Genomic DNA, 13,667 nt, shown 5'->3' with positions numbered 1-13,667 from the left:
TTGGTTTTGTCATACGAGATATGCACTCAATATTTCAAATTTAATTCAAATTTAAATTGTCAAATATTACTAGACGTTCTAATCAGACAAAATGAAAAAGCAATAGGTTACACTGCTCGAGAGTCATATAGATCAGAATACGGAGAAGTAATAATGAATACCCTGCCGAAGGAGGTGGATTTTGATCTTTTACTGCTCCTATTAACCATAAACTATCGATTCGCGTTATATAAGACTTAAAGGAAAAACGCTTCTTACCGAGAGTTTCTATATTCGCGTTATATAAGACTTAAAGGAAAAACGCTCCTTACCAAGAGTTTCTATATTCCCAAAGCATGATGATACAAACACTTCCGATGGGCATGTCGTAGGATTGAGTAGGTTCATTAGTAATCCACTTAATAAAAAAAGATAATGCACAACGCATCTCGCGTTCACGTAGGGTCAGGTGCAAAGCCGTATCCCAAGGGTGTTATGTAGACAGTTTATGCCAAGGCTCGAACCCGTAACCTTTAGACCACACGAAGACAACTTTATTAATGCTCCAAAGGTCCCCTTCACTAATCCCCTAAATAATAGTCATCTAAAATTACTCGAGGTCCGGAGAAAGGTCGGACGTCTCCGAACCACAAAGATCTATTGTGCGCAACCTTACTTATAGGACTAGAACCCGTGATCTCCTGGTCACATGATGGAAGTATAACTAGGTAAAACATAATGAAAGTATGGTAAAAATTCAACTTTCAGCATAATCAGTTCCATAAAATTAAGTGGAAAACCAGTGAGTAATTACACTGAAAAAAGTAACAACTCAAGCTAGTAAATATCCAAGGTGCTACACTTGGCCTTTCCTTTTTATTTTCTACTCAAATTATTTACTACCATGCTAAGTTCTAAATTCTGGTTTCTACAATGCTGACTGAAAAATCATCTCCGCAAGTTCCTGCAAAATTTTGAATAAAATTAAAGTGAGATCACAGAGAGACTCAATGCTAGTACAGTCAGACCTCTCTATAACATCCTTATATAACAACCAGTAAAAGCCAAGTTTTTCTCGGAACCGATCTTTATATTATGTTATAATGTATATCCTCGATAACAGCACTTCACTATAGCAACCAAAAATGGTCAAGGTTTGACTGCAATTGCATTCTATTGTGAAAAATATACTTGAAAATTAACCTCAAACAGTTTTTTTCAATTACTGCAAACTGTTGAGAAGCAGAAATGGTCGATCATTCGAAACATGGGGAATATCGACTCATGAATAACACTAACCAGACGTTCGGACAATATTAGGTTGAAGTTTAAGAAGAAAAAGTATGTAATGTTAAAAATTCAAAAGCATATTGAAAGTTGTTGCGTTTGAATGTTAATTTCACTTGAAAAAGCGTCTGACGTTCTACGAGGGAAAAAGCATTATTTTACTTGAAATACTACTAAAATATGTTTTTCAAGATTTCGCCAGTATTTCAAATACTGAATTTCAGTATTTGCAGATAATTATGACCAAAAAAGCTATAGCCAGAAATTATGAATTCCATATACTAAAAATGGCCTCACCTGTTTTCCAGAAGGAACTTTAGGTTCTCCCCATTCTAACGCCTTCTTCTCGAGCAGTTCAAAGTCAGCCTTACCAGCCTGTTGGAGAACAGATCGTTTGGCAAACATTAGAGGAGAATGAAACACGGAAAACATACTGAAAACGAAAAGGTGATAGTAAAACAATACCTCAATTGCAGCACCAAGCTCTGTGTCAAAACTCTGATATCGCTTTCTGACAAGCTCGCCTAAGGAGCCATCCTGTTAGCAAACAAAAAAGGAAAATTAGGTACACTATCGCATATCTGCTTTGGTATATTAGTTGATTGACCTATTGGAAGTCCAAGGTTTAGACGGTTAAAAAGATTAATGACCTAAGTATAGGTTCAATCTTTTGCTTGAAGGTTTATTAAACAATGAAAAGTTTAAGGGGAAAAAAGTACCATTTGACAAATGAGTGCGTAACTCTCGCCAAAATTTAGTTAGTAGTTGAGAAAGGAACATTACCTCAATTAGCTTGGCAGCATTTCTTAGGCCACGGGCTAGAGTGTCCATACCGGCAATGTGAGCAATAAATAGGTCTTCAACATCAGTGCTCTCCCTCCGCCTATTAGGACAGATAAAAAACATCATCTCCAACCCTTTAAAATACTATAAATTTCTGATAACCGACAACACAACATACATTGTCCTTGGAAATAATTAAATTCAAATTATTGTTGGCGGAAAATGAAACGTAATAGTAGTAGGGAACTAACAGTTTTGCATCAAAGTTGAATCCTCCTGGTGCCAATCCTCCCTGTTCAAACAAAAGATGAGCTGTTAAACAATAAGAATTACACGAATTTTTTACTGATTTGAATTTTTGAATTTTCTAGTAGTTGAGCAGAATATGTATAAGTACTGACATTTTTAATAACAGTTTGCATCACCAGTGTTGCTTCAGCGACATCCATCAAAAACTGATCTGTGTCCCAACCTGCATCGGGGGGGGGGGGGAAGCTTTCATAACTTGAAGTCTCATGGTATTTACAGCAACCACAAGGGAATACATTTACATGTTCAATAAAAGTATTCTCATATATTCATGTAACCATACCAACTTGGGGATCGCCAGTATTTGCGTCAATGTTACCAAGCAAACCATTAATTCTTGCTGTTTCAAGCTCATGATGACAGCTGCAGAATACAAAGTGGTTGTAAGAAGGTGCAAAAGTCGGCATATACTTAAAAAGATCAAATCCAACCAAACCAGCAGAATGAGAACGAAATCAAAACAGGAGCTTACGAAAGAGAAAAAGCACAAACCTGTGACCAGCCAAAGTAGCATGGTTGCACTCGATGTTTAATTTGAACTCTCCTGCAGAAAACTCAAAGGGGAAATCATAAGACACCCCTCTTATTCGAAAGTCAAAAATGAAATAACAAAGCTCACATGCAACTTCTTTGGAGAATATGCACTTATGACGGGAAACAGCGAATGAATTAAGTACCTATAAGTCCATATTTGCGCAAGAAATTAGCAGATGTTGCAGCATCCCAATCATACCTAGAGTAACAAAATAAGTAATTTAGGCAACAGTTTAGGAGTTCGTATTCCAAGCAGATGCATCACGTAAAGTAAACGTACTGGTGTTTTGTTGGCTCCTGAGGCTTTGGTTCAATAAGTAATGTTCCTGGAATCAAATTTAAAAAAATAAGTGAGGGTAACATACAAACAAATTAGAATGATGGGCTACAAGATGTCAAATCAGCTAGTTTCATGCTTTTATCTAAATTGTTTAAATTCCATGGTAGAAAAGTAAATTCTACAATATTAGAAGAGGATGAGCTGAAATACCATTGAAGCCAATCTTCTTTTTGTAAGCGACAGCAGCTTCCATGAATCTTGCCTGTGAGGAGGTAAAAACCACATCTTCTCAATACGGTAAGCAATCTTTTTACAAAACAAAGAATCTCGGGTTTCTTAACAAAACCCTTAGTGAGTTGTTTACAAATGTCCGTATTACATTTAGTGTAGGTTAACACTAGTTGTACTTCCTCATTAACTTGTTTACAAGAAGAAAAAAGTGAAACTAACATATCTGAGTTTTGCAAGTAACTTTTATGAAGCAAGTAGCAATCTCACCATATGGTCAAGCTCTCTTTCCATATCTGTGTTTAGGAGGCTTTGGTAACCTTCTCGACCACCCCAAAAGACATAATTTTCTCCCCCAAGATAATGTGTAACCTGAAAATGAACAGCACACAAAAGTACCATGTCAAGCAATTCCTACTTCAATAACATCTCACAATACAAAATCACATAAAGAGGAAAGAGGAAGTTCGAACCTCCAGAGCTTTCTTGACCTGAGCAGCAGCATATGCATATACACCTAATTCAGGGCTGTAATTAAACATTTCCCGAGTGTGAGGACTCTTTTCATAAAGAGGATGAATCAAAGGCAACTACATTAAAATGCATACCTAGTGGCAGCACCATGCATGTACCGAGGCTGGAGGAACAACTGAGCGGTACCCCACAAAAGATGAATTTTATTTCCCTGTAAATCCACACAGAGAGAAGCATTCAAAGATAAAACGTCAATCTATCAAGCTAACACAGAAAATCATAATTGAATATCACATGTTTCATAGCAGAACCATTAGAAATATGATGAGATGAACTAGTAATTGATTCAAAAAGGGATCGCAAAACAGTTTCTGTTAAGTGAATAAATATTACCTGAAGCTCTTTGGCAAGAGCCACCACTTCATCCAAGTTTGCATTTGTTTCCTATAACACAAACCATATATTTTGAGTTAATGTTGAATTCGTTGAGTAAGAAACAAACTTATGCTTATAAAAGATCAGAGAAAAATGGTAGATCCATTAGCATTTAGACGTAATTGGGGAAAATGTTTAAGAACATTAAACATATCTGATTCAACCATTGACATGAGCTTCGTCAATCGCCTATATTACTAGGTCCGAGGTGTAGAATAAAAACTTGACAACCCGGGATTTACCTCAAGGGTTTTGCCCTCCGGAGCAATGTCCCGATCATGGAAGCACCATCTATCTACTCCAAGTTTCTCCAGGAACTCAAAGTTTGCTCTCACTGTAATTAGTAACAACGTGAGAAATACGTTTTTGGTCAAAAGCTACTTAGAGTTGCTTCTAAATTGGAAGAAAAAAAGGTAATTTATGAACTCACATCTTCTCTTGGCCATAGCCAGGGAATTGGTACCATCTTCCCACGGCCACAACTTTGTAGGAGCACCAAATGGATCAGCTCCCGTGCCACGGAACGTATGCCAGAACGCAACGCTAAATCGCATCCAATCCTATATTTAACAGAGAAATTTTAGGTATAGATAAAATAGAATTCATGAAGAATCCAAAAAACAAGTGATTTACAACTGACCTTCATCTTTTTGCCAAGAATTTCCTCCTCAGCATTGTACCATTTGAAGGAAAGTGGATTCTTACTAGAAGGACCCTAACATTAGCAAATAAAATTCAGTGAAAAAATTATATACTCGAACTGTTGTAACAAAGGAGAAACAAGCGAATTCTGTATATATTATTTTTACCTCATACTTAATTTTTGGAATTCCAGGGAAGAACTCCCCTTCCCATTCACCCGAATCACTTCCACAATCACTACCAATATCAGCAGGACAAGTTGGTGGAGCAGCAGCAGTCTGCATTGGGGATAACACCAATGTAAACAACAACAACAACAAAAAACCCAGTGTACGCAGCCTTACCCCTATCCGGCAAAGGCAGAGAGGTTGTTTCCGATAGACTATAACACCAATGTACATAATGAAAAATATATAGAAAGAGTTGACTATTCACAAAATATTTATACATAATGTACACTCATGAAAATCATACTAAAGAAATATCCAAGGTGCGCGAAAGGAGGTTCACATACCACTATATTTGAGACAGCATTTAAACAAAGAAGGAGCAACAAACATTTTCCAAGATTCCTTTCTATCATCTTTTTCAAACCTGCAATGCATAAGAAAATAAAACAACTCAATTAATCACTAAACAATAGCCAATAGTCGACTGATATCAACAATTCAAAGAGTTCACAACTCGTGACCTCCTAGTCACATGGAGGCAACTTTACCAATTACGTCAAGGGTACCCTTCCCAAATCATAAGATTTTATATACTAAAAATCTCCAAGTAAACCAAGATCACTAGAAACAAGAAAATTAACTCATACCCTTTAGTAATCTCAACAAAGATACTCCAAAAATCAGAACTTTACATCCATACCCTTTATTAGTCTGAAGAAAATAACTACATAATTAGAACAATACCCATATATCCATCTAAAAGTCCATAAAAATGTAGTCCAATTTCCAGAAAATTTTAAGTAACTTATGGCAGCATTTATTTGCATAGTCACCAATCTTATAACACTTAAATTTTGTATATTTACAACATTTGTTGTACTAACAATCTCCAAGTAAACCAAGATCATCAGAAAGAAAAAATTTCAACTCATTCCCTTTCTTAATCTCAACAAAGATACTTCAAAAATCAGAACTTTACATCTATTACCTATCAAAAATTACAAAAAGAAATAGAATAAGAAAAAAAAATCTAATTCTCAGCAATTTTTCAACCTCAATCTAAACAAAAAATACTCCGAAAATCAGAACTTTGCACCCAGTACCAATCAAAAATTAGAAAAAAAGAGAAAGAAAAAAGACAAAAAATCTAATTCTCAGCAATTTCAACAAAATTCAACCTTAATCTAAACAAAAATACTCCGAAAATCAGAACTTTGCACCCATTGCCAATCAAAAATTACAAAAAAAAAAAAACGATTCTCAGAAAATTTCAACAAAATTCAACCTTAATCTAAACAAAAAAACACTCAAAATTTTCAGCAACTTCAGAACTTCACACTCATACCCAATCAAAAAATTTAAAAACAGATAAATAAAAGAAAAAAACAAACAAACTCAAAGTTTTCAGCAATTTCAAGAAAATTCTAACATCAATTTAAACAAGAATAATCCAAAAATCGCAACTTTGCACCCTTAACCAATCAAAAATCACAAAAATATGATGAGAAAAGGAAAAAAACTTCAAATTTTTAAGGAATTTGGAGAAAATTCAAAATTTAATCTGCATAATAACAAATGATAACAGAGAGAAAAAGCTTACAAATAAAGATTTAGAGATGTGTTTAAGGATTTTCGATTCAACAGAGAACAAAACTCTAGCTTCACACGATTCTATGCAAGCAACAGAGTATATATATAGTAAAAAGCTGTACTGGATATTTAAGTAATTTTATATGGAAAGGAAATAAAAAAATATTACGAATTATCCATTAATATTTGATTTGTTTAATTTGGACTAGATTTGCAATAGTTAAGGTTTTTGATTTAGATAATGTATTAAAAGATATACTTTGACACGTATTTATGACGTGTTTCCAACTCTTGCCCCCCAAATCCCAATTAAACTTGCATAATATTTTTCATGTGATATATATATTTTTTTGAAAATTTTCTAATATTTTTATTTTATTTTGAAGTCATTTATTGAGATTTTCATTGTTAATCATTAAAATAAAAAGACATATAAACTTTTATTATCACTTATTTAAATGATAATTTAACACCTTACATATACTTAATTTATATTGGCATTTTTTTTAATTTTTAAAATTTTGTGTGAATTAAAAATTTGCACATAAAATGAAACAATGAGAAAATATTTGTAGCTTCATTAGGGGTATTTCCGTCCAGAAATATTGCGATCCGTGCGTCACTTTGAACTTCCCTTTGTGATGATTAGATATTTCTGTTATTTGTTTACTTTTTGCATCCAATATTTAGGATAAATTGCATGGTCATCCCTCTTGTTTCATTTAATAGATAGTTTTTATTTTTATGGTTTAATTTTTATACACAATAGTGTGAAAAATCAATTACGTAGATGTTATTGTCCATGATTATGAGTTGGCAACGTAATAAATTAGCAATCAATCTGCTATAATTGATCAAATTATATTAAAAGAGTAAAAATTCTTCATAAATTACTCATCAAGGCTTACTATAGATTAAACATACCCCTCCTTCAATGCAGTGGCGAAGCCAAGATTTTTATTAAGGGGAATCAAAACATAAAAAAATAAACTTATCAAGAAGTGAAGGGATGCCATTATATATACATATTTAAAAAAATTATCAAGTTTAATAATGTAATGTTTTTGATGAACGGGTGTCGATTACTATCCCTTAGGTGCATGTGGCTCCGTCAGTGCTTCAATGGATTGGGGGATTTTAACCATTGTGTGAAAGCGGAATAGGTGTAGGGGTCGTTTGGTAGGGTGTATAAGAATAATGCAGAATATGTGTATTAGTAATGCATGGGTTAGTAATGCAAGCATTAGTTATGCATATATTATTTCTTATCTATTGTTTGGTGTGGTGTATAAAAATGAAAGAATTACAAGAAAATACATGTAACTTCACACTATAACAAAATATGACCGATATTTTTAAGTATTACCCGACCTAGCCCATATTGTACATATTTTGAAAGCACTAGCAAATTCAAAATTTGTGTTCTTACAACCATTGCTTCTAAAAGCTATAGAGTTAAATATGTGTTCTCACAACCATTGCTTTCACTCTCTCTTCTTCTAATATCTTCTACATATGCTTCAAGGGGCTATCCGCCATTACTGTTTCTCCCCCTGTATCACTTGGTTGCAATGTAAGAAAATTGAATAGTAGAAGTCCACCCTTGAAGGCATTCAAAGCTTTGCTTTCGAAAATAAAATTTTTTGAATTTGTTAGTTGTCTGGATTGAGTTTTGTTCTAATTGATTGAAAATATCAAAAGGAGTTCAAAATTTAAATTTAAAGTGATTTGGAGTAGATTTGAACAGGATTTAAGTTAAATTTCAGAAAAGACGCAAGGAAGAAGACGAAGTCAGCCTTTTTATATAATTATGTATAATCTTGTATAATAGTGTATAAACACATCTTATACACTATTTTACACTTTTATACACCTTTATACAAACGTCTGTAGATGAACTTCTTCCACGATTTTCAGTTGTTATTCTTGTTCAAAACCAGTCCAAATCTCTATTAAATGACTTCAAATTTTATATACAACCTCCTTGTACTAATTTTAACAAGTCTAAATAACACACACTCTAAATTTCTCACAAAATCAAATTCAAAATTTAAACTCACATATTTAAGCTTGTTAAAAATTTAATTTTTACCACCCAAATAGATTTGATTTGTTGAACTAATATTTGCTTTCTTATGTGTTGTTCAGCTATATTTCATCATATCGTGTTGGTTGGTTCGGGTTTGGGGTGGTTTTGGAGTGTTATGAGACACTTAGTCTCTTTTGGAGTAGGCTTAAGTTGGAAAAGTCAACTAGATATTGATTTATGTGTAAAGGGTCTCGGATTTAAATTTCGACAGTTCGTATAGCTTTGTTAGGTATGGGACTTAGGAGCATGATCGAAATGTATTTTCGAGGTCCGTGGAAGATTTAGGCTTGAATTGGCGAAAATGAAAATTTGGTATTATCCGGTCGACAGTGAAAATTTTGATATCGGGGTCGGAATGGAATTTCGAAAATTGAAATAGGTTCGTTGTGTCATTTGGGACGTGCGTGCAAACTTTCAGGTCATTCGGACGAGGTTTGATAGACTTTTTGATCGAATTCAGAATTCAGAAGTTTTGGAATCCTTAGGCTTGAATCCAAGGATGATTTGATATTTTGATGTTGTTTTGAGTGTTCTGAATGTTGGAACAAGTTTGAATGATGTTATGGGATATGTTGGCATGTTTTATTGAGGTCCCGAGTGCTTCGGGTGAGTTTCGGGTGGTTAACGGATCAAATTCTTGGTTTGGAGAGTTGCAGATTTTTCTGGTTTCTATGGCAGAGATTTTTCCTTCGCGTTCGCGAAGGGATGTGAGGAGGCAGGTGAGTTACTCTTCGCGTTCGCGATGTTGGTTCCGCATTCGCGAAAGGTGAGGCAGAGTGTGTATCGCGAACGCGGTGCAGGTCCCGTGTTCTTGTAGGGAAGTTGGAGCAGCTGGGCCCCTGGTAGTTTGTTCATCGCGTTCGCGTAGGAAGGGACGTGTTCGCGAAGGCTTGGGAAGCTAAAGCTTCGCGTTTGCGAGGTGGAGTTCGCATTCGCGAAAGAGGAGAAAGATTGAGCTGGAAATTTGTGCTTCGCGAACGCGAGGATTTAACCGCATTTGCGAAGAAGGGGAGCACCTGGGCAGAAGGTTTAAATAGAGGTCTTCGCAATTTTTAGCCCATTTCTCACCATTGTTGAGCGGATTTGAAGCTTTTTGAGAAGGATTGAAGAGGGATTGCAAGAGAAACACCTAGAGGTAAGATTTTTGAACTCAATACTCTATTCTATGGGGATTTCTAACTAATTAGACATGAAATTAGTGGGATTTAAAGCCTAAAATTAGAGGATTAGAAAATTGGAGAGCATAAATTGGGGATTTGAGGGGCCAATTGAGGTCCAATTTTGATGTTCTTGGTATGTATGGACTCGTGGGGGGGATAAAGATTCTATTGATATAATCTTTATCGGATTTCGAGATGTGGGACCCCGGGATCGAGTTTGACCAATTTCAGGATTTTTGATGTAATTTGATTATTTTCGCATGGGCTTCCTTCCCTTAGCATATATTGATGTTATGATTCTGATTTTGGATAGATTCAATGCAAGTTGAGGCCGAGTCTAGAGGCAAGGGCATCGCGGAGTAAGATTTCATCTGGTTGAGGTAAGTAACGATTGTAAATCTAGACCTGAGGGTATGAAACCCCAGAATTTTGTACTGTTTTGATAATGAGGTGACGCACATGCTAGATGACGGGCGTGTGGGCATGCACCCGTGGGGATTCCGTCCCTTGGCGGCTGTATAGTTGCATATTTTGATATATTGTATATGATATACATGTGTTTTAGAAATAAAATTGTTAACTTGGGCTGAATGCCATGTTTGGGGACTTTGTGTCGAATTGTTTAGACCCTTATGGGCGTTTTACTAATTTCCTCACACTGTTTTAATTTGAAAGCATATCCTCAATCATGTTTTACCTGTTTATTGTTTAATCCAGTTTCATTACTCTACTTCTTAATATATGAAAACTGTTTCGGCTGAGTTTTCCTGATTTTTACTGAATGCCCGAGTGACCGTGAGGTTAATGACTAAGAGATTGAGGACCTAATGGTGAGTATTACATATATATATATTATGGATCGGGCTGCATGTCGCAGCGATATATATATATGGATCGGGCTACACGCCACAATGATATATATATATATATTGGATTGGGCTGCGTGCCGCAACGATATGACGCTTGGGCTGTAGAAGCCCCTCCGGAGTCTGTACACCCCCAGTGAGCGTAGTCGACTATATATTATGGATCGGGCTGCATGCCGCAATGATTATTATTATTATGAGATATCTATTGAGTTGGAGTGCTAAGTGTGAGTACTAATTGATGAGAGCTGAGTCACGAGCGACTAAGAGGCTTGCCCGAGGGGCTATACTTATGAGTGATACTTTACCCGAGTGGCTTCTTTATGAGATTTCCTATTTTCACTCTCTTATTTTATACTGAGCCTCTATTGAAAAAATGCTTTAAAGGATTTTCATTGAAACCGAAGTTTTTACGAGGTATTTGGTTATTGAACTGCAGATTCTGACTTTGATATTTTTGTTGAGATTTTTGATAAAGTATGCATATGGTTTCAAATGCTCGTCACTGCACTCAGACTTTATTTACTTTAGTTATTTACTGAGTTGGCATACTCAAGTTACTCCCTGCACCTTGTGTGCAGATTCAGGTGCCCGAACATCGGAGTGAGAGCTTTCAGCATCTTCAGAGTCTTATCCGGAGATTGCAAGGTAGCTGCACGACGTTCGCAGCCCCACCTTTCTCCTTCCTATCCCAATATTTTGTATTTAAGACTTATTTTGTATTAAGCAAACAATGTTGAGTGTACTTAGGCCTCATTTGTTTGCACTTAATGGAGGTCTGAATCTTAATCATTCAGATCTCAGACATTAAACGCGTTTGTTTTTAAAGTTTGAATCTTAGTTATTCAGATCTTAATCATTAAGTGTGTTTGTTTTTTTTACTTCACAACCACTTAATGGGTATAAATAGGTTTGTATGATTAAGATCCATAACAGAGACTTATTTCATTAAGATGCTATCACATATTCATTATTAACTGCCATCACCGCCTACCATTATCAACTAACACCATGCCACCACCACCACCACCACGCCACCATCATCCTCAATTATAGCCGTCACCATTATCGACCATCACCACCTACTATACCTACCACTCCGACCATCATCATTCTCACCCACAATCAACACTCATCCACCTCAACTACCACAACTGATCACCCTATCACCATCAACAACCACAGTCGGCACTGCCCATCATTATAACCTATCACCACCCACCCACCCACCACCTACCTCAGTCACAACTAAAACCATCGCCCGCCATGATTAACAATCACCATCCACCACCACCATCCTCAATCATAATCGCCACCACTATCAATCACTACTAGCTACTAGCATGAACCACCATCATCAACCAAAACTACCACCAACTACCGCCTCTAGTCGGCATTCACCCGTTAGCCATCACCACCAACAACTATCATATTTTAATAAACTATATATTTTATTGATAAAATATTAGATTAGTTAGTATTTCATTTGAATTTATGTTTATTAATTTTCAAATAAAGATAAATTTTATACATTCAGATGTTAAAAATCAAACATTCTTAATTATTTCTATTTAGATCTTTATGCACATCTAAATATATTCAGATGTGTATTCAGATTCAGTTGTCTTAATCTTAATACACATCTCGATATTCAGATGTGTAATCAGATTCAGATGTCTTAATCTTAAAAAAACAAATGAGGCCTTAGTGGCTCATGACTAGTGACACCAAATTAAGGATATGTTGATGTATTTTATGTACTTGTTTTCGCGTATTTCTTTTGATATTTTTAAAATGAAAGATTTGAGACTTAATTTGTTTAGAAAAATGAATTTTACAAAAGATCTTCACATTGTTCGTGTTGTTTTGGCTGGCCTAGTACCGTGATAGGCGCCATCACGACCGGAGTATTTGGGTTCGTGACATTACCGGACCTAACCCATATTGTACATATTTTGAAAGCACTAACAAATTCAAAAATTGTGTTCTTACAATCATTGCTTCTAAAAGCTATGAAGTTAAATATGTATTCTCACAACCATTGCTTTCACTCTCTCTCGTCTTCTAACATCTTCTACATTTGCTTCAAGGGGCCGTCCGCCATTACTGCTTTTCTGCTTCTCCCCATGTTTGCAATATCAGAAAATTGAAGAGTAGAAGTCCACCATTGAAGGTCATTCAAAGCTTTGCTTTCGAAAATAGGATTTTTTGAATTTGTTAGTTGTTTGGATTGGGTGTTGTTCCAATTGATTGAAAATATCAAAAGGAGTTCAAAATTTAAATTTGAAGTGATTTGGAGTAGATTTGAGCAAGATTTGAGTTAAATTTCAGAAAAGACGCAAGGAAGAAGACGAAGTCAGTTTTTTGTATAATTATGTATAATCTTGTATAATAGTGTATATGAGTGTTATACACTATTATACACCTTTATACAAACGTCTGTAGACGAACTTCTTCTACGATTTTCAGTTGCTATTCTTGTTCAAAACCAGTCCAAATCTCTATTAAATGACTTCAAATTTTATATACAACCTCCTTATACTATTTTTAACAAGTCTAAATAATACCCACTCTAAATTTCTCACAAAATCAAATTCAAAATTTAAACCCACATATTTAAGCTTGTTAAAAATTTAATTTTTACCACCCAAATAGATTTGATTTGTTGAACTAATATTTGAGTCACAGTTACTGATTCGAATCAACTTAAAAGCTTGAGAAATCTTTTTTAAAAATTAAATAATAATTTCTAGAACCTATTGGAGTGGATGTTGAATCTTAGCCTATTGTTTTGGGCTATTTGGTTGTAAATTGAAATATGGGCAATAAAAATTGAAAAGT

At 35.1% G+C, this 13,667-nt stretch overlaps 1 protein-coding gene across 2 annotated transcripts; it reads right to left on the bottom strand.

Annotated features, from left to right (window-relative positions):
• Positions 1-741: 741 nt before the first annotated feature.
• LOC107761872 (xylose isomerase) lies at positions 742-6,854 on the bottom strand. Of its 2 annotated transcripts, none has more exons than XM_016580163.2 (21): positions 6,722-6,854; positions 5,466-5,545; positions 5,119-5,229; positions 4,950-5,024; positions 4,740-4,869; positions 4,552-4,643; positions 4,268-4,318; positions 4,009-4,085; positions 3,874-3,928; positions 3,671-3,772; positions 3,383-3,434; positions 3,173-3,218; positions 3,036-3,091; positions 2,851-2,902; positions 2,642-2,721; positions 2,451-2,521; positions 2,301-2,341; positions 2,050-2,149; positions 1,732-1,803; positions 1,564-1,641; positions 742-943 (listed from the first exon to the last, which is right to left on the bottom strand). In XM_016580163.2, the coding sequence occupies exons 2-21, from the start codon at positions 5,532-5,534 to the stop codon at positions 908-910; spliced, it is 1,446 nt and encodes a 481-aa protein (XP_016435649.1). In that variant the 5' UTR covers positions 5,535-5,545; positions 6,722-6,854; the 3' UTR covers positions 742-907. The 2 variants fall into 2 exon arrangements, with proteins under 2 accessions (XP_016435649.1, XP_075077452.1); XM_075221351.1 differs by lacking the exon at positions 6,722-6,854 and adding an exon at positions 5,769-5,827.
• Between the last annotated feature and the right edge of the window lie 6,813 nt (positions 6,855-13,667).

The sequence above is a fragment of the Nicotiana tabacum genome, chromosome 9 (assembly GCF_000715075.1).
Source record: "Nicotiana tabacum cultivar K326 chromosome 9, ASM71507v2, whole genome shotgun sequence".
Taxonomy (NCBI): domain Eukaryota; kingdom Viridiplantae; phylum Streptophyta; class Magnoliopsida; order Solanales; family Solanaceae; genus Nicotiana; species Nicotiana tabacum.
Note: the sequence above shows the minus strand (reverse complement) of the source record. Positions and strands in the feature narration are given on the sequence as shown.